This window comes from Bufo bufo, chromosome 4, assembly GCF_905171765.1.
Source record: "Bufo bufo chromosome 4, aBufBuf1.1, whole genome shotgun sequence".
NCBI classification, from domain to species: domain Eukaryota; kingdom Metazoa; phylum Chordata; class Amphibia; order Anura; family Bufonidae; genus Bufo; species Bufo bufo.
Window position 1 is genome coordinate 396,382,572 of NC_053392.1, and position 19,853 is coordinate 396,402,424.

Below are 19,853 nucleotides of genomic sequence, written 5' to 3' on the forward strand. Positions count from 1 at the left end.
TTAGGGAAGCCAAGTTCTGCCCACTATAACAATGCATAAAAAAATAGTTATTGCTAAATACAGCAGTAATTCCTGCAATAACTTTTAAATTATAGCTATCTTTTAAATGCCACCACTTTGGTACAACCAGCTTCGAAATTATAATGCTGCTTTATGTGGCATCCTATTTACGGTAAATTGTAGAAACTTTTTGCTTTTTAAAGTATTATCCAAATTTTGTTCAAAAGGATCTAGGTTCTCTATGGCAGGGCATGGCCATGTCTTATTATTACAATCTATTATTTCATTATAGAATAAGGATTTTTAATCATTTGAGCTACGGCATGCCAAATAGGCTCCAAATTACAAAGGGTCACGTAGAATTGTCACATTAATGAAGATTAATATCGGTTGCCTACTAATTTGATTTCTTTTTACGCAGGTCTAGAAGATGCAGTCCATAGCACTCCTGTCGTAGATGATAAATCAGCACTTTATTCTGGAGTCCATAAGAAGCCTCAATGTAGAGATAAATCAGTAGACAAAACACATCCAGAAGATTGTCCACTTTCTGTGTCTCCTTCATCAGGAAACTTTGACACAATGAGCGTTAACAGAAAACTAGTAAAAACACTGAGCAAAACAGAAGGACGGGGTCTTATCAAACCCCCTAAGAAAATTGGAACTTTTTTTTCATATCCTGAAGATGAAAAATCCCAAAAGGTTTCCCGTTCCATGACAGAACGAGAACTGAGGAAAAGCCTTGGCTCTCTGAGCCATGGGGTAAGTACAGAAAGTGTTTGCTTTTATGATAGAAACCGGCACAAACATCACCTTTTGGTTTCACTGGAAGAGGTGCAAAATATCAGGAAGCAGATAAGATTGAAGAAACTTGATTCTAATTACTCATGTGCTAGAGCTTTTCTCAGCCAGCGACCAACTAGGAAAGGAGCGTCTTCTCCAGTCTGTGACCAGCAAATATTTCGCCAACGGAGTAAAGGAGGCAGCAGTGTCTTCTCAAACAGAAGGCCAAGGGGCCGCACAGTCAGCGAATTCAATATAACCTATGTGGTTGAGAGGAGCTTATACAGTCATTTGAACTTAACTCATCTTGTACGACCTGTCAGTGACAGAACTTTTAGCAAGGCTGAGAAACGGTGCTTACTGGAAGAGGAGGAAGAGGCGGAAAGAAAATGGGCTGCCACTGTGGACCGTTGTACTAAACGGGTTCTCTTAAGAATCCATCAAAAGTCTGTGAGTCTGAACGTTGCCTTGGTGTTTGCCGTCCATCTCCTACTGAGTTGCAGTCAGCGAAGGCTTTACATAATCTTCCCCAGATATGATCTTCACTTTACATGTGATAATTTTTCCACATTCCATAAATGCCAAAAGAAAGCTTACCCTCCAGCATTTATTTCCATATATTTAATGAACTGTGAACATTTTTTGGACATGTCCCCTGCAAAGATACTGGGGGAGATTTATAAAACTTTCTAAAGAAAAAAAGATGTCTTTAATGCCTACAGCAACCAATCAGTGGCCATTTTTGTTTCTTATAATGCTCTTGAAAAGCTGCACGGTGATTGGTTGCTATGGACAGCAAAGTTTTTTTTTTTTTTTAAGAAATGTTTCATAAATTTTGGCCCTGTTTTTTTTTTTTTTTAACATACTGTGCCTCTAGATGTATAAAAATGCATTAGGGTACTTTCACACTTGCGTTGTTAGAATCCGGCAGGCAGTTCCGTCGCCGGAACTGGCTGCCGGATCCGGAAATCCATATGCAAACGGATATCATTTGTAGGCGGATCCGTCTGACAAATGCATTAAAATTCCGGATCCGTCTCTCCGGTGTCATCAGGAAAAACGGATCCGGTGTTTATTTTTTTTTGCATTTTCAAGGTCTACGCATGTGCAGACCGGGAAACCGGATCCGTTTTTCAGGAACACTTGGTACCGGATACAGCATTAACCCATTTCAATGGGAATTAATGCCGAACCCAGCATGCTGTGGTATTTTCTCTGGCCAAATACCATAAAGGGACTGAACTGAAGACATCCTTATGCATACTGAACGGATTGCTCTCCATTCAGAATGCATTAGGATGAAACTGATGCGTTTTTTACGGTATTGAGCCCGTGTGACAGAACTCAATACCGTAAAAGAATAACGCTAGTGTGAAAGTACCCTTACTGAGCACAAACCAAATGTAGTGCCTGTATTCTAGAGGAATCAGTCAGCACTCTCACATATCAGTTATAGCCATGTATAATTACACAACGTGTCTACTGGTTAAACAATAAACAAGCTCAACAAATCTTCTCATGGAAAGATGCCTCAAGGCACGCGCATTCAGTTGTACAGCATGACAGTGACTCTCTATAAAGATTTGATTTTACTGCTTGGCTCTGACATACTCCTACTTGTAATTACAGCTTCACAAATACCCCATTAGACATCTATTTAACACAAGAAAGACAGTTTTTACATTCCCTTAGAACTGCACAATCGTTCTTTTATTATACAACCCGATCCTGCAAAGTTAGGCGGAAACTCCTCAGTATGAAATCCATCACTGACTGCAATTTCTGGGACATGGAGAAGGTTCATATTCTGTGGAAGTGGTCATCCCATTTGCCATTTTGTTTCAGACTGCACAGCATGCAAATGGTTGTGTTCATGCCGTATTCCTATTCTAGACCAAAAGATTCTGTATTTTGTTTGCATGAGCATTTCATCACCACAGATCATTTCATTATCTGTACCCACCCAAGAGAAGCCAGCACTGGACCTTTTTCTTATTTGCATTTAACATTTCACATTAGGGGCCTGTAGACTCTAAAAGTTCATGGAAACCGACTTGTACTTTTATAATTTACAACTGTAAATAGGTTTTCTTCCAACCTGAGCATTTTGGTGTCCCTTACTTTATTCCTGAGGCGCTGGCATATATTCTTGAATTGTAATCAGAAGTAGCTTCTGTCTTCTTAATGTTTTCTGATAATTTACCACATAGTTGTCTTTTTTTTAATTAACCGATTTTTGTATTTATGTGCTGGAGACTAATCTAAAATTAAAATTTTATTGCCAAGGATCCATGCATTGCAGCGCAAGCTTTTACCCACGTTCCCCCTGTATAAAGTAGCTGCACAAATCTGTGTATCTCCCTAGTGAGGTTACAGTCCTTTGTTTTTTTGTTTTGTTTTTTAAACCTGGCTTTTTTCTGCTTCCTCCAGCTGCCTCGTATATTTTCTTTTCACAAAAAAGTCTGTAGTGTTGTAGGGAAGGCTGAAGGGTCTTGTTTTTCTGCACACTCGGACAAAAGGCCAGCTAAATTGTCCATTTCCTGTGCAAATAGCTACATTTAACAAGGAAGAGATATAGGAAGCGACACATGGTGTGCAGGAAAGGCAAGAATTGAAATGAATGTGATTTGGGATGAATAGGAGGCTGCAGTAGGCACTATATGTATGTGAGTGCGTTTTATATATATATATATATATATATATATATACACACACAATTGTAAACCTGGCATGAGCAAGAAGTCGCAGATAGCGGCACAACTAACCGTGGCGCCGCCATCTGTGCCTGAAATACGCCTATTATAGGCATTTTTCAGTATAATAAATTACTCCGTTTGTGTGTGTGTGTGTGTATATATATATATATATATATATATATATATATAGTAGTTCTCCAAAAAAGAGGCAGCACTCCAATGTAAAGGTGAAATTACCCGCTTTATTCCCCTCTGCAACGTTTCAACTGCTCATTGCAGTCTTTATCAAGCATACAAACTGGTGTCAGTATATCCACATTTATACCCACAATACATTGTGAGTCAATTGGTGAGTTAATCAGTGACAATTACATAATCAAATATAAAAAATGTTAAATATACATAATCCAGTGTAAGAAAAACAATACAAAAATCACAAGACATATAGTAAATCAGTGGAGCGCATATCTCATACAACCATAGTTATAGATCTTCAAAAATCACATACATCAATCTATATATCCATTAAGTGCCATGTGCATTAATCAAAGTGATCACCTGTGTGTGTTAAATGGCGGTCAATCGGCCGCATAGGTAGTATACAAAAGATAACTTACACAGCGGTGTACTATGATGGCGTCCCCAGTCCGTCATTGCGCATGCCCGGAAACCAGTGAACACAAAATCCCGTGACACGTCACCTGATACATGACGTCAGTCGCGGGGCGTGCACCGGCAACCCGGCTCCTCCCCCCGGGCGTGACGAGCCAGGAGGTTGTGTCCCAGCCGCCAAGTCACAGGATCACGTGAACACATCACATGAGCCGTAGCTCGGCAACCGGAAAGCGTCCCAATGCCGGCACATCACTACCACACAGAGCAGGACAGGGCACCGCAAATCCAGACTTGAGCACAATGTACGTAAAAATATTACAATGTTTATTAGAGAAAAAAAAAACATACAGAGAGTTAGATGTTGAAACCCCTCTATACTGCTGCAGAAAGGAAGCAAGCCAGACCTAAAATAATCATGATAATAATAATCACTAGCACTAATAACCCTATACCAACAGTGTGTACCGGGGGGGGGGAGGGGGTGCAGTTTGGACCACATAAATTATGCATAAAATAAGAAAGTATTGCAAAAATATGTAAAAGAAAACCTAAATAAGGCAGAACATAAAAGGACTAAATCACCCACCATAAGCAAAACACCCATGTACCATAGACATGGATAGATGGGCAGTGCAGTTTGGCAAGGCAGCCATATGATGCCCTGCAAGTATTGTGCACTATTAAATACAACAGAGGCAAGAGTGTGTACCTGGAAGAACGCTTAGTCTTTTCCGAATCTATGTGTCCCTTCCATGGGCTCAGTTCAGTGCCAATTCTGCCTTTCCAAGGGATTGTCCATTGCTAGGAAAAGGGGTCTGCTGTTTAACAAATATACAGCTGTTTCTGGAAAAACAGCAGACCCTTATTTTCTAGTCATGAACCCCTTTAAGATAGAATTGGCACTGAACTGAGCCCACAGAAGGGACATGAAGATTTGGGAAAGACTCCGTGTTCTTACAGGCATACACTCTTGCCTGATTACACAGCTGATTACTTGCATGGGCCCTGTTGTATTTAATAATGCACAATGCTTGCAAGGCATCGTATGGTTGCTTTGCCAACTGTACTGCCCATCTATCCATGCCTGGTAGAGCAGATAGGAGAGTATGCCATTAGAGAAACACTGGGCCTCAACTTTTCACATCTTTTGCTAACAGATTAAAAGGGTTGTCCAACGAAAAACACTTATCACCTATTGACTGCTGCTCCATTCATCGACTGAATTGCCAAGTGCTTGTATCTTCAGGAGTTCCAAAGATTTGAATGGCGTGGAAGCACACATGCATGACTACTGCCACATTCAAACTGGGTTACACAGGGCCCCGTCAGTCAGGCACTCATCCCCTATCCTGTGATCTTCGTATCATGTACAGTACAGACCAAAAGTTTGGACACACCTTCTCATTCAAAGAGTTTTCTTTATTTCCATGACTATGAAAATTGTAGATTCACACTGAAGGCATCAAAACTATGAATTAACACATGTGGAATTATATACATAACAAACAAGTGTGAAACAACTGAAAATATGTCATATTCTAGGTTCTTCAAAGTAGCCACCTTTTGCTTTGATTACTGCTTTGCACACTCTTGGCATTCTCTTGATGAGCTTCAAGAGGTAGTCCCCTGAAATGGTCTTCCAACACTTGTTTGTTATGTATATAATTCCACATGTGTTAATTCATAGTTTTGATGCCTTCATAGTCATGAAAATAAAGAAAACTCTTTGAATGAGAAGGTGTGTCCAAACTTTTGGTCTGTACTGTATATGCAGAATGTGTGGCCCAACATGCAGTTGCCACATAACTATATATGTAACCATTTGGCTTGTGCTCTCAAGAAACCTATATTTTGTGATATATGTCTATTCATGATCCCCTTGTATTAAAAAGCCTCATTTGACTACAATTTTTAATAGTGGAATCATACTGCCCAAACATGTTAAAAAATGGGAATATCCCCTGTCGTATATGGTAAACATGCCACAAAGATTTTGTGAACATAATCTAACCGTATTCTTTTGAGACATGGAGTTATGTATACAGCCTCTTTCATGAATTATAACTATATGCATACAATTCTATGGCGGAACCTGCAGTCTATTAAGACAGATTACTTACATTATAAATTCTTTAAAATCAGTGATTTATATGGGAATACAGGGTAAAATGAGTCAAATGAATTAAAATCCATGCATATCTCTTGTATTACATCTAGCACTGGAGAAGCCAAATTTTGTAAAAAAAATAATAATAGAAAAATAGCTTTCTGTACACGATCTGCTGTTTTGGTAGGATGAGAACACATATCTACGCGCTGTAGTCACTTGTCTCAAGAATGCTGTTGTACATACATGGAGAATAAGTTGCTACTCCACGCCTAAAACATCATATGGTTATTTCTGAAAAGTAATACACTTTTATGGTAGGGGTCATCCTTGTGCAATGAAAGCAAAGAAAGAATGAATGATTGTTTAAGACTAATAGAAATGACAATAATGACAGAAAAACACACTGCATGTGCAGGCTATTTTTTTTCTTTTATAGAAACAATTAAAATTGTGAAGAAGAGTAAAAAAAAGAATAAAAAACAGGATTACTTATGATACTTAATGATCATAGTTCCCTTTTTTTAAAATCAGAGCCACAGTTCTTTACCATAGAGCTGCCACCCTACAACATTGTAACCTCCCTTAGAGTTAGTACTTCCAGGGGGGCGGTAACATGCCACATTTAAAAGAGGGACACTAATGTACAGTATGGACAAAAAGATTTCTTTGGGTGCCATACTATGGATCCGTGCAGCACGGATGTATAATATATGTGTATGAGGTCTTAACCCAAGGTTAGAACATGGATATTTATAAGACTTAGTCCCTAATAAACAGTGGGGTTTGTCATGAACTCCCAGTCAGGTCACAGCTTTCTTTTCAATCTGCCTTGAGCTGCTATGAACATACAATAGCTGTTCGACCCCTATCTTTCACAGTGAACTCTCCAAGTACCATAAGTGATCAGGTCAGCATGTCTTGGGGGAGAAGTGGCTGCTGGACATCTTTGTGGTTGCTTATATCCAGAGGAACAAAGAATCAGGCAGATTAACATCCAACAACGTTAATCTGATATTTGTTTCCCCTAGGAGCCTTTTTACACAGGCTGATGATCAGGAGTAAAAAATGCTCCCTCCTGATCACTACCCCATGTAAACATGCCACCGGTCTCCTGACAAATCAGCAGACTCTTGTTTGTCAGCTGAACTCATCTTTTATGCCGCACCAAAAATCATTGCTTGTTGGCACCACATTGCCTTTGACAATATGCAAACTTTATGGGGACAAATGATGGTATTACCGATTGTTTGTCCTAATATGCCCAGTAATTTCCACATATAAACATCAATTAAAGGGGTTGTCCAGGATTTTGATATTGAAGGCCTATCCTCAGGATAGGTCATCAGTATCTGATTGGTGGGGATTAAATTCACAGCAACCCTGCTGATCACGTGTTTCACCGGAGCGTTGTGATTTTAGGCTAGTGACATCACGTTCATTGGTCACATCATTCAAGGGCTGCAATAGCCTGAGCTGCAATAACAAGCCCAGGTACTTTACAATGTATGGCACTGTGCTTGGTAAGCTGTGAGGAGGCTCTAGCATCCACCGGAGCGTACAGCCTCTTCAAATAGTTGACTGGCAAGGGTGCCCGGAGTTCGACCCCCATTGATTAAATATTGATGACTTATCGTAAGGATAGGCCATCCATATAAAAATCCTGGACAACCCATTTAATGTGCGCAGATTGACATACTGGATTGTTAATCGGTGCTTAAGGGGCAGACATTTGCCAATGTATACAGACTCTTACTGATCGTCCCTAAAGGTGGCCATACATTTTAGATAGCTGTTGGCCTAATGGTCATTCAGGTTGATAGCTCCTCCAACTGAAACCTTCCCCCATACACATGCATGTCCAGCCAAAGAGGGGAATAAGCCACTGCAAGACTCCTTGAGACATTAGATTGTCAGTTAATCTAATGCCTGTGGCTAGCTTTGTCCACATCACAACTGTAATATGATAAATCTCTATGGGGAATACTGGTTTTATTTGCACTAGTGTTTCTTTATATATCCTTGACATAGTTTTTTCCTTCGTTGTATGAGTTGGGGGCTTATTGCTGTTTTTCAGTATCACCATTGTTTACCTCTGTGTAAATACAGTTTCTTTATGGAGCAGGGGCACTCTGACATTTATAACTATTATGTTTGAACTTTTTACCTAAAGAATGACGTGATTATTATTGTGTATAGCGTATAACAAAGGCATGTATCTGTGGATATTTCCCATTATTTATTTTTTCCCCAAGATAAGTGTACAACGTGCATTCATTCAACATACTGTAAGCAGATAAAGAAGTTGAGGCCGGGATTGTTTAGTGAACAATGAGCCATATGGTTAGCATACATTAGCACATCCTTCAGAGTCTTGACTTGGTTGTGGAACCAAATGGAAATGGTTGTGCAGACTTTCATCAGGGCTATAAATAATGCCTTCTCTAACATCTATGTATTAAAATGGTTTCTGTGCCTTCAAAACTTATTATAAAGATTATGATATGCACAAACATCATTTTGTGAGCATGAATCACTGTGGTGCAACATCAAAAACTTCAACCTTTTATTTTCTGGTTTCCATTGCAGCATATGTTTTGTGCTAAATGACATTATTTCTTGGATTAATTGTATTCTTCTTTATCTCTGTCTTCCCATCTTTGTCTTTCTATCTGCCTCTTCCCTTCTGTTATTCTCAAATCACAGAGGACTTGCAGCTTTGGTGGATTTGACTTAAACAATCGCTCACTACACGTTGGAAATAATGTAGACTCTCTGGTGAGTTCATGGCGCTTCTCCTTATAAGATATGTTATTTAAATCACTAGCGACTGGTATGATATATACCGTATTTTTCGCTCTATGAGATGCACCTAGGTTTTAAAGGAGGACAATAAGAAAAAAATATTTTTCATTAGATCTCAGGTCAGACTACCAATCAGACCATCAATGTTCATCAGACCTCAGCTGACAGCCCCAATAAGACCCCCAATGTTAATAAGAAATTTAGATCAGACCCCCAATCAGACCTCAGCTCTGACCCCAATGTGAATGACCCCCAATCAGACCTCAGATAAGAGCTCCATGCCTCCCATCAGCCCCCATATGCCTTTCATCAGCCACCATATTCCTCTCATCAGCCCCCATTTCCTCATACCAGCCCTCAGCAGCCCTCATTGCCTCCGATCAGCCCCCAGCAGCCCCCATTGCCTCATGCTTAATAAAATAAAAAAAAAAACACTTACCTCTCCTGCTCCGGACGCCAGGGCAAAAAAAAAACGGCTGTGAACCGGCTCGCACAGCGTGAGGTCACAGAGCGCCCTCACGCTATGTGCAGCCAAAGCATAGCCGAGGATCAGGAAGCGGTGAGTACAGAGCCTTCACCGCTTCCCGGTGCTCCGGTACTAATGAGCACTTCCATAATAGAAGCACTCATTAGTATTCATCCCATAAGACGCAGGGGCATTTCCCCCCACTTTTGAGGGGAAAAATGTGTCTTATTGGGTGAAAAATACAGTATGTGTATCACAAGGAAAAGACTATTAAAGAGGATCACTTATGCTCAGGATATGTCATCAATATCAGATCAGCGGGGGTCCGACTCTTGGCACCCACGCCAATCAGCTGTTTGAAGAGAGCGCAGCTGTTTACCTGGTCGCCATTTACATTGCAGCAGTAAGCAGATTAAATTGCAGCTCCTCTGTCCCATTCACTTCAGTGGGACAGCCGCATTCTGTTCACTTAAAGTAGATTGGATCACTGCTATACTTTAGAAGCTCTTTGTGCACAAAAAGACTTGTGTCTCTTGTAGGCTTTTGGCCTACAAGTTTCAAGGCAAAGTAGGATCCAGCTATGGGATACCGATTAAAAGCACCAGGTAGATGAGCGGAAGTGCACAATCTAAACAGGAGAAGCCAGTCCCCCAAATGTACAATGCTAAAGAGAGTTAGACCAGCACCTCCAAACCATGTATACAAAAGGGGGATCAGGTGCAAGCTGCCATGGCTTTTTTTTTGTATTGTATAGTACATCCAGTAGCCAATCATGTGGAACACAAAAGAAAATTAAACCAGCACCTCCATACTGTGTATAGCTATCTATGTATGTATGTATGTATGTGTGTGTATGTGTATATATATATATATAAAACAATTTAGGCAAATTGTAGAGCAGCTCCATAAACCATAGCAGCAGCTTCAACCAATGATGAAAATAGGGAGGTTTCTTGGACTCCCTTTAGGCACTCTAGCTAAACTTTAGTAACAGAAAACAGCTCTGCCCTGATGGAGCACAGATTTACATATCATTTTTTAGTTTCTGACTTGAAGGTTGCTACTAGACTTGGCAGCTAGTACAGTATTAGTACCTGGCAGTGTAGGGCATGATTAGTAGATGTCAGGGCGCTTTTCTTTTGTTTTTTTTTCAAGATCGGCTTGTGCTCACCTTCTTCCTGGCTGTGATGCTCTCTGCTGCGTTGGGCAGCTCACAGACGCCCCTTGAGAAACATGGCCGTCTCCTCCTCCCTGTACCTATGCTACTAACTAGCATACAGGATGGCAAAATTGAACAGGGGGCACAGTAGGGGAACGGAGCAGCCGATCTGGAGAAAAAAGCGCCCTGATATCTAGTTATCATGCCCTACAGTGCCAGGTACTAATATTGTAACGTCAGGACCAGTGAAAGGTCCTCTTTAAAGGGAATCTGTCATGTTGACCGTAATGTCTGAGCTACAGGGAGAATCTTATTGAACAGGAGGAGCTGAGCAGATTAATATATAAAAGTGGGCAGGCACTCAAATTATGGGTTCATGAGAAAGCGTTTTTTTTATTTAATTTACGTTTATTTTTATGAATGTTCATGCATCTTTAAACTGTATTTTAAATTAAATAAAAAACCCGCTTTCTCATGAACCCATAATTTGAGTGCCTGCCCACTTTTATTCTATTTTGTAAACATATACAATTGACACGGGTGAGTCATATTGGGCAAGAGCACCTATTTTCCAGAAAACCAGTGGAGAGCCGCCTTTTTTGTTATATTTTTGATTTTTTTGTTATATCTTCTCAGATTAATATATAGTTTTATGGGAAAAGATTCAGTAAAACTTGTATTTTATTCATTTAAATTCCTGCTCATTCTGGGCTTTGAAGTCCAGGAGGCGGTCCTATCAGTGATTGACAGCCTTTCCTCTATGGTTGTGTATACAGAGATAGCTGTCAAGCACTGATAGGACCGTCTCCTTCACTTCATAGCCCAGAATGAGCAGGAATACAAATGTATGAAGTACACGTTTTAGTGAATCTATTCCCACAAACCATATGTCAATCTGCTCAGCTCCTCCTGGTCTATAGCATTCTGAATGAAGATTTTTTTAGCCACTTAAAGTAATTATTCCAAAATGTTATTTTCCTCCCTGTATAAAAAAGGTTTCATGGAACAAAGATGTAGTTTACTATCTTTATAATACTCTGTCATACACGTGGTTCCAAAAACACATTGCTTGCTTCCTTAGGCTTTTACTCTACCCTCTTATTCACAAAGCTGTTTGAGAATTGGAGTTTGACCCGATTTACTCTCTTATAGGAGAAAGATGGAGAGTTTATATACAAAGAAGTCATCAAATCCCCCACCACACCAAGGATGTCACTTGGTAAAAAAGTCAAGTCTGTCAAGGAAACTATGAGGAAAAGGATGTCAAAGAAATACACAAGTTCTGTGTCAGAGCAGGTCAGTAGGAAATGTACATTCCTTTCCTGCAAATTGTTTATTGAAATGCCGCAGCTTTAGAAGACAGAAACAATACTGTGAATTCTGGAGCCCAGCTGTGCGCTAGAGAAAACAGGCTTCCACATAGAGCAGTGACTGATACACAACCTTCGTCTACTCATATACAATGTCAAAATCAGAGAAGATTCCTATATGTGTGGCAGATTTTGCATCACCTTCCTTTAAAATATAGATTTATAAAGGTGGATGTAACTTTGTAATTTATTTCTTTCATCTTTATTGCTCCTATCTTCCGTTCGGCGCCGTGGTCATATGACCATGTCGCTCTTTCTTACTTTCTGTGATGTTATGTCCATGGGTGTGTCAAAGCAGGAATTGGGGCCCTGATAGAGGAGTGTCTATGTAAGTAGCTGTGTGGTAGGAGCCACAAACTAGATAGTCATTGTTAGGGGTAGTGCTGGAGCTAAGGCAGAGAAAGGAGAAGTGCATTATGGGTTTGGTTGAATACAGGAACAGAAAGTGCTACATACAGGATGTAAAGAAACCAGAGTGATTTCCTTACATGGTGAAAAAGGGTCAGGAGAGTGCAAGTTAAAAAACATAGGAAAGATGTATATAAGGTAAAGAACTACATGAGCTTATCTGTTAAAAACCATAGTAATCCCTGAAAAACCCTTTAAGGGTCCTCCTACACATGCCAGGGGGTCTATTCAAAGTGAAGTGGGGGCAAACAATTGTTATTACAATTAATCATTTGTCACTCATTTGGTTTGCATATTGTTGGCAGCACATCTCCTATTTACACAGAGCCACGTGCTGCCCACAAATGACAACTTTGGGTGCTGCACCAAAAATCCTATCATACAACAAACAAACATTTTGCTTGTTTGTTGGGCGATGTCTCCACCTTTACATGTTCCAGTTATCTGGAATAAGCGGTTATTGGAATGTTCGTATTCTACACACTGGAAAAACCAGGTGGACCCAATGTAACCTGAATGTACAGAGATCTCTGAGAAGCACTGCTGCACCTTCGTGGTTTCAGCAAAGGTTTACGTCCCCATTAAAGCTTACCACCAGATTTATAAAATGTCTAAGTTGACATTGTTGGGGACACTAGCTGGGACCCTCATCAATTGTTAGAATTAAGGGTTCTTAGTTGCTCTTTGTAGCTTCATGTCCCTGTGAGTTTTGGTTCAGAAATTGGTGAACTAAAGAGGATGGCCAAGAATATATTCATTCCAAATCACAGTTTCCTCACCATAACAAAGGAGTCCACCATAGATAAGGTACAGCAGTCTGCTTGTTCTCCATCAAAGTGACATTGTAATGTATGTGTGCATTAGTATCCCATAACTTTCCTAGGACCAGCTCCTCTGCATTGACACCACCAAGCTAATTCACAAATCTTGACTGTAAGTATTAGCCTGACCCCACTGCTAAACATGACCATGATGGATCGCCATGTTCTTTTATGTAGACCAGCTTGTGCACCATTAGGTGATGTGCAGACTGGCAAGATGGTCATTGGGCTTCTTGCATAAAAACTGAAAAAAGTGTGATTGTCCTTTCATTTTACAATTTGCTGTAGACAGATAATAGTACTGAAAGACGTGATTCTCCTTTTTTTCCTCAAAAATATCTAGAATTCACAAGTTTTTTTTCTAAACTCAATAATCTTGAGCAAACACACTCATTTAGATGCTGTTATGTTCCAAGGATTAAGGAAAAGCAGCAGCAGTTTTTCATTTACATACAGAATAATGGATACTTAGATCCTTTGCTATGGCACATTTTCTAAATTATGCGAAAGGAAACTTAACCACAAGGTTAGCGGAACATAGCGTAATAGATTTCTTTGTAAGCTGACCAATGCTGCCCCCTAGCTTTGCATAGCTGCTATTATTAACAGACACGCATTTGAGAACAGTGTGAAGGCACATATACATGTGCCGCATGGATAAGTCATGTATCAGAGAAAGAGTAGCTTTGTTTCCTGACCAACCACACTTCACATTCCATTTTCTAAACTGTTAAAATGAACCAGGAATGAGGTTTATCTGAGACAGTTTAACACATGGTATCCAACATTTCTTCATAATAAAATTATCTTATGAGTGGGAATGAGAGTTACAGAACATAGAAAAGGAATATATGATACTGTTTGGTCTTAACGCACATGACTGCATCCATCTACATGTATGCAGATATCATTCTTCTTCTCAATGCTGATTTGATGTGCACATTCATGTTCCACAGTACTGGCTAGGATGTTTTCACAGCCAGGTGTGCGTCGGGACATGGTTGCCGTGCATGCTGTTGCCAGCGGCAACGTGTTGTGGTTGCAGCATGTAGGTGCCTCCTCCTTTCACCTGGGGCCTTCCCTGTCTGGTGCCGGAGGAGTTAATTATCTAGCTGGTGGGGATTTAGGTGTGTCCTGGGTGTGGCCACGAGGTTTATATTGCCTGTGGCCTGTTGGCTGGGTTCTGGGTTCTTCCAGCCTTGCTGTGTGCTGGAGCTGTGCTCCTGCCAGGCCTCTACTATCTGCCCAGTGCTTGAGGGCCACCTTGTGGAACCTCAAGGTCCCCATGATGTCTCCCCTATGTTCCCGTTGTTCACCTTCCCTTCACTACCCTTGCATATGTTTGGTGTTGTTTATGTATGGGTGGTTGTTGTCTTGTCTAGTGGTTGTTACATGTCTGGTCTGTTGGTGTCTATAGTCCAGCATGTTTGCTAGACATGTTTCCTGTGTGGTGTACCTCCGGTGAGGGGGTGTCTGGGGTTCCTCGGAGGGGGAACCACAAGTCAGCAAGCAGTATTTGTTCCACCCAGTCGTTGTGGCAGGAAAGTGCTGTTGTTCCAACGCTTGTCATTTTGCGCTGGGCTCTTACCTGCTGCTATGTGTTTTTGCTTGCTGTCTGCTCCTTCCCAGTTGCTAGGCCTGTGTGAGACTCCGGTTCGTCCGTGTCATGGATGAACCAGTCGTCTCTTTTTCCTGACTCCTATTTCAGGGATTGTTAGGGTCAGAAGGACCCAGGTAACGGAGTATGAGCCACCCTACCATCGAGGCCGGATTATACAGTTAGGAGGTCAAGGATAGTATGAGGGTGGTGTTAGGAGCTGACCTGCTCCCCTTATCCCGGTATCCAGGCCTAGTTGCTTTCCCAATTTTCCCTACATTGTATGGTGGGGGGTTTCCACCACTCCCCACTGTGACAGATCTATTCTAGAACCTCATCTTACTGTGTCCTCTCACCATGCGTAAAATGAGAATTGATGTTAAATGGCTTGGTATGGCTATAATTACTATAGCATTATTTGGCCTATGCCATATAAAATCATTGGTATACATACATAAAACTATGGACTATTCATGTCAGTTGTTAACCCCTCCACAACCACATCATGTAAATTAATGTACTCTAGGACTGGTCCCTGTGCGCCGCTCCTGCACTCTGTGCTATCGGGAGGATCAGGCTTTCACACTGACAGTCCATTCCTGTACTCTGACAGAGAATTAAAATAATCTCTTATCACAGAAAACCTTAAACACAGCGCACCGTTTCTGCATTCAGGCGGTTGCCATGTCATTTCACATTAGTGATTGTGTCACGGGGGGGGGCTCTAAGGTAGCATGCAGAGATGACATGATCCACATCTTCTCTGGGCTATTGTCCTTACATCACGGTTATCAGTATTCTATATATGGTGACAGCGGGGAGCATACAGAAAATGTTTTCCTTGTTAACCTGTGCCCCCATGCAAAGTTCTAGTCAGCCAGAACGTATGTTGCCCCAAGCATAAAATAATTGCCACCAATCCACCAGTTTTAGTCTGTTTTCCCCTCTTCTTTTGCATGTTCAATAAAATATGTCTGTACTTGGATGATTATTATCCATCATTATCATCCATGTACAAATGCTGAATCTAAAGCAAAGGGAGGGCAATACATGTAAGGTTAAAGTAGGATTTTGGTTTTTGGTGCGATAGTTATGTCATATGTTATACAACGTACACATATTTGACAATGCTGTGCATGGGAGAATGAAAGGGTCAACTTTTGGGGCAAATATTTTTCAAACAAGCCTAGCATGACAAAATTAGGAAAAGATGTATTTTTCACTGCTTCTGACCATCTTCCCCCCCAAGAAAACTATAAAACGAATCAAAGTGGGTTTCCTGGCTTCAGCAGATCCTTGATCAGCTGTTTCTTCCAGCCTCTAGTACTGGAACTAGCACTCTGTTCACAGTCTAGTGGCCGTGCCGGATTACTGCAGCTCAGCTCCCATTAAAGTGAATAGGACTAAGCTGCAGTAACCCAGCACTGCCACTAGACTGAACAGAGCCGTGCTTCCTGCTCCATTCAAAGTGCTAATTCCAGTACCAGAGGCTGCAGAGAACAGCTGATCAAGGGGGTACGTGGTGTCAAGACCCCATTGATTGGATATTAAGGATAGGTCATCAATGTCAGTAGTCTGGAAAACCCCTTTAATCTCTGCTACCATTTTAAATTATAAAAAAGCCCCTTGTTCCCTCTAAAAAAAAAAAAAAAGATCAACTTTGGCGGTTGACAAAGTTACAAAAATAAAAAATAAAAAACACCTTTGGATGGCAGCATTGCAGGAGGTGAACTTTTCCTCTGGACATGAAGGCCCAAACCACGCCTGGTCATGAAAGGGTTAAACATCTGAACAAAAAGAAACTTTAAAATGCCATTGGCATCATTTATTCATGGTACAAATGAGCCTCGAGGTACACCAAGTTGACAATGCTTTACGCTAATAATCCTACAGATATGTCATTTTGACACCTTCAGATTGAACGCTCTGCGCTGATGCCATTTAAAGGTCTATTTAGACAAAGTTGTTTCTGTTGCTTTCAAGTGTCTTTTGGAGCTAATATACATACGTAGTACTTAAAAAAAATGTCAGCTTCTGTATATATTAAAACTATAGTTTTGCAATTAACCCTTTCTGCCAGGTTCCTTACCAGAATTGATTGCTAGTATACAGGATCATGCAGGGTGGTGGCCTAGATATAGCTGTGCTGTCACACTTCAGACTTCAGACCGTGTGCCATAAAGGCCCTTGCTCTATAAGTGATGTCGCTGGTCTACATTTCATCAGCGCTCGTGAACCTCAAAATGCACTTCAGGTGCAGAGTGTTTTGAATATTTCATACAATGTCCCTTCTTCATATTCCCCTGAATGACAAGTATTAGGACATTGTAAAGGGATATTAGAAATGGTATTGCTGTTCGGCCCCCGTGCTGATTGTAGGCTATTCTGGGATACAAAGAGTGATTACATTTTCCCGTAAACCCATCAATCCTCAAAAAAAAATTCAGACCATGTGCATCCTGACTTGGTTATCAAGCAATATATTGAATAGTTTTCGTACCATTTATAAGAAATGATTTTTAAACTTTTATCCTGTGTTGACTGGTGTGGGTTTTTAGTATATATATATATCGTGGCTCACCTGTGTTTGTTACTGTGGTTAAGGTGCTCTGCTTTTTGGATGATTCACCTATTCATCCCACATAAAGAAATATATAAATCAAAAATAAAAGCAGGCACTCACCAGCTGGCAGGTCTAAGAATAGTAGCTTTATATATTGTTGCATAAAATTTACAATAAAATATACGAATGAAATATTCACATAAAATGTTCACATAAAATTTAACATAAATTGCACTGGGGACAATAGATCGTTGTGTATCTTCCTTATATTAGCTAACTGGTTGAATGATAGGCTCTAGGTCAAATCCTTATTATCATGTGTAAAAAATCATGTGTAAAAAATCATGTGTAGAAAATCAAGAGTAAATATCCTCCCGTGAAAATCTGTGAAAAATAAAATACAATAGTAATGGTATCCTGTGGAGAATAAATGTGACACAAAATATATAAATATAAATATAATAATATTTGGTGAAAGAGTGTTCCAGTAAGGTTTTGAGATGGCCTAGTAGCAATTCCTCAATTGAGGTATTAGTTCAGTAGCAATTCCTCTATGCGCCAGAAAGTAAGGGTTTAGGTAAAGAGTAGTCGGGCTTTAAAACTGGGGCGTCCCCCTAGTTCTTCAAACCCTCTTACCTTACCCTTGAATGTGAATTCTCATAGGCGCTAGGGCTCTCGGTTCTCCCGGAATGATGTGGGATCCAACGCTGCAGGAGTTACCTCTCGCCGATCTCGGCGTTCCACGAGGCTACCTCCTTGCGTGTCAACAGTCAGGAAGTAACTTCCAAAGTTCTCGTGGTCTCGCGTAGTCTCGCGATAGCTTGATCCAGCTAGGTTTAGACTGGAATATCAATACAAGCTATATGGTAGTCTTCCGATTGTTATTATGGTCGAATTCAGATGGGTAGTTATTACTCGCAGGAACCAGCCAGACGCGTTTCGAGGGTCCTCCCTCTTCCTCAGTGGCTATAGTGCGAGTGTTACCCTACTTCCTTATATACTGTGGTTCTCTGAAGTCCCACCCAAATCCGACATGGATTTCACTTATTCTAATTGGATTGTATGTTATATCCTCAGTACATAGTACTACTTCAATATAAGTATATAGACTGCTAACTTTAAAATAATATTATCTTTATTACTAAAATACACCTTAAAAATGTAAATAAAAATATAAATATAGTATATAAGCTCTAATTTTGAGATCTCAATCTCTTGGATTTTATTCTTTTGATTTGTCCTTACTTGGGCTATAATAAGTTGAGTTTTTTTCTCCATAGATGTTTTCCCATATATGGAAACCTTAATATAGGTACCATAATATCTGAAGAACTTTAGAGACCCAAAAAATCACAAAAACCACAAAAATCGCAAAAAACGCATCGAAATGGTGTGGGTTTTTCTAAAGGAAATATATTGTACTGAGGGATTCCAGTTTTGGGTAGTGGTCAGTAAAGAATAAATTGCTGAAGCCATTGACAGTAAGTGACATACAGCAATTGTTCTGAGACTTTACAATATAGAAATAATTTCTATTGAAGGTCACAAACCAAATGACTTCAGCTTAACAGCAGTGTAAGAAGCCTGGCCAGCTCTGGTGCCCCACGGTCGTCTGACACATACAATACACAAAGGGGTTATTTTGGTTCAGAGATTACGTTGGGTCGTCTTATGTTCCAGCTGACTTGCTACTGTAGACATTAAATACATTTGTTGCCTGCCTTGCAAAATGCAAATTATAGGTTTCATTTGACCAGTTTTATGACTAGTTATAAGTTCCATGTACTTGGCCTGTCTGAACTCTTCTTGGCATCATTGGAAAGACAAGTTGTTGCTTCCAAACACTGTCATTTTCCTAACTTTCATGCAATTTTGCACTTACTGTGTGACTTTCTGTAGGAAGACAAGCTATTGCTATGTTGTGACTATGCTATACATGATCATATGGAGGGGTCAGATTCTAGGACATGAATTCATTGCTGTCATTTAAAATGCACCCTCCTAGTCTGCTTCTATGTCATTAAGCTACAATCTGAAGCAATTAACATTCCTGACATCCCATGATCCAAAATGTACTAGAGCACATGATTCATATGTGATGAATGAGTTTAGGATTTTATATGGATGGGACAGCAAATCAGGGAAAACAATATGGAAATGACCACGCGTGACGTTTCGATGAACAAACAACCTTTTCCAAACACTATTTGTCGAGGAAGAAGCAGAAAGTAAGAATAAAGTGCCAGGAAAAGTGAAACGTCACTGGGGTATGCGCATATGCTTTATTCTTCCTTTGTGCCTTGACAAATAGTACTTGGAAAAGGTTGTTTTTTTACCAAAACTTCAAATACGTGGTTTTGTCACAAATGTATCTAACAAACTCACTTAAATATTGCATCTACTTTGGCATTAGTATGAAACAGATCCTAATGTGTAGTAAACACTGTTGTTAATATGTTACAT

General features: G+C 40.2%; 1 protein-coding gene across 6 annotated transcripts in view; it reads left to right on the forward strand.

The window, feature by feature from the left end:
- Positions 1-19,853, forward strand: part of SASH1 (SAM and SH3 domain containing 1) — a 377,873-nt gene that overhangs the window by 313,155 nt on the left and 44,865 nt on the right. For 5 of the 6 annotated variants that reach the window (XM_040429262.1, XM_040429260.1, XM_040429259.1 and 2 more), the window contains 3 exons: positions 422-762; positions 8,908-8,979; positions 11,784-11,927. In XM_040429262.1, the coding sequence (XP_040285196.1) occupies positions 422-762; positions 8,908-8,979; positions 11,784-11,927 (557 nt within the window). The remainder of the gene's footprint in view (positions 1-421; positions 763-8,907; positions 8,980-11,783; positions 11,928-19,853) is intronic. The other variant, XM_040429263.1, reaches the window with a different exon arrangement.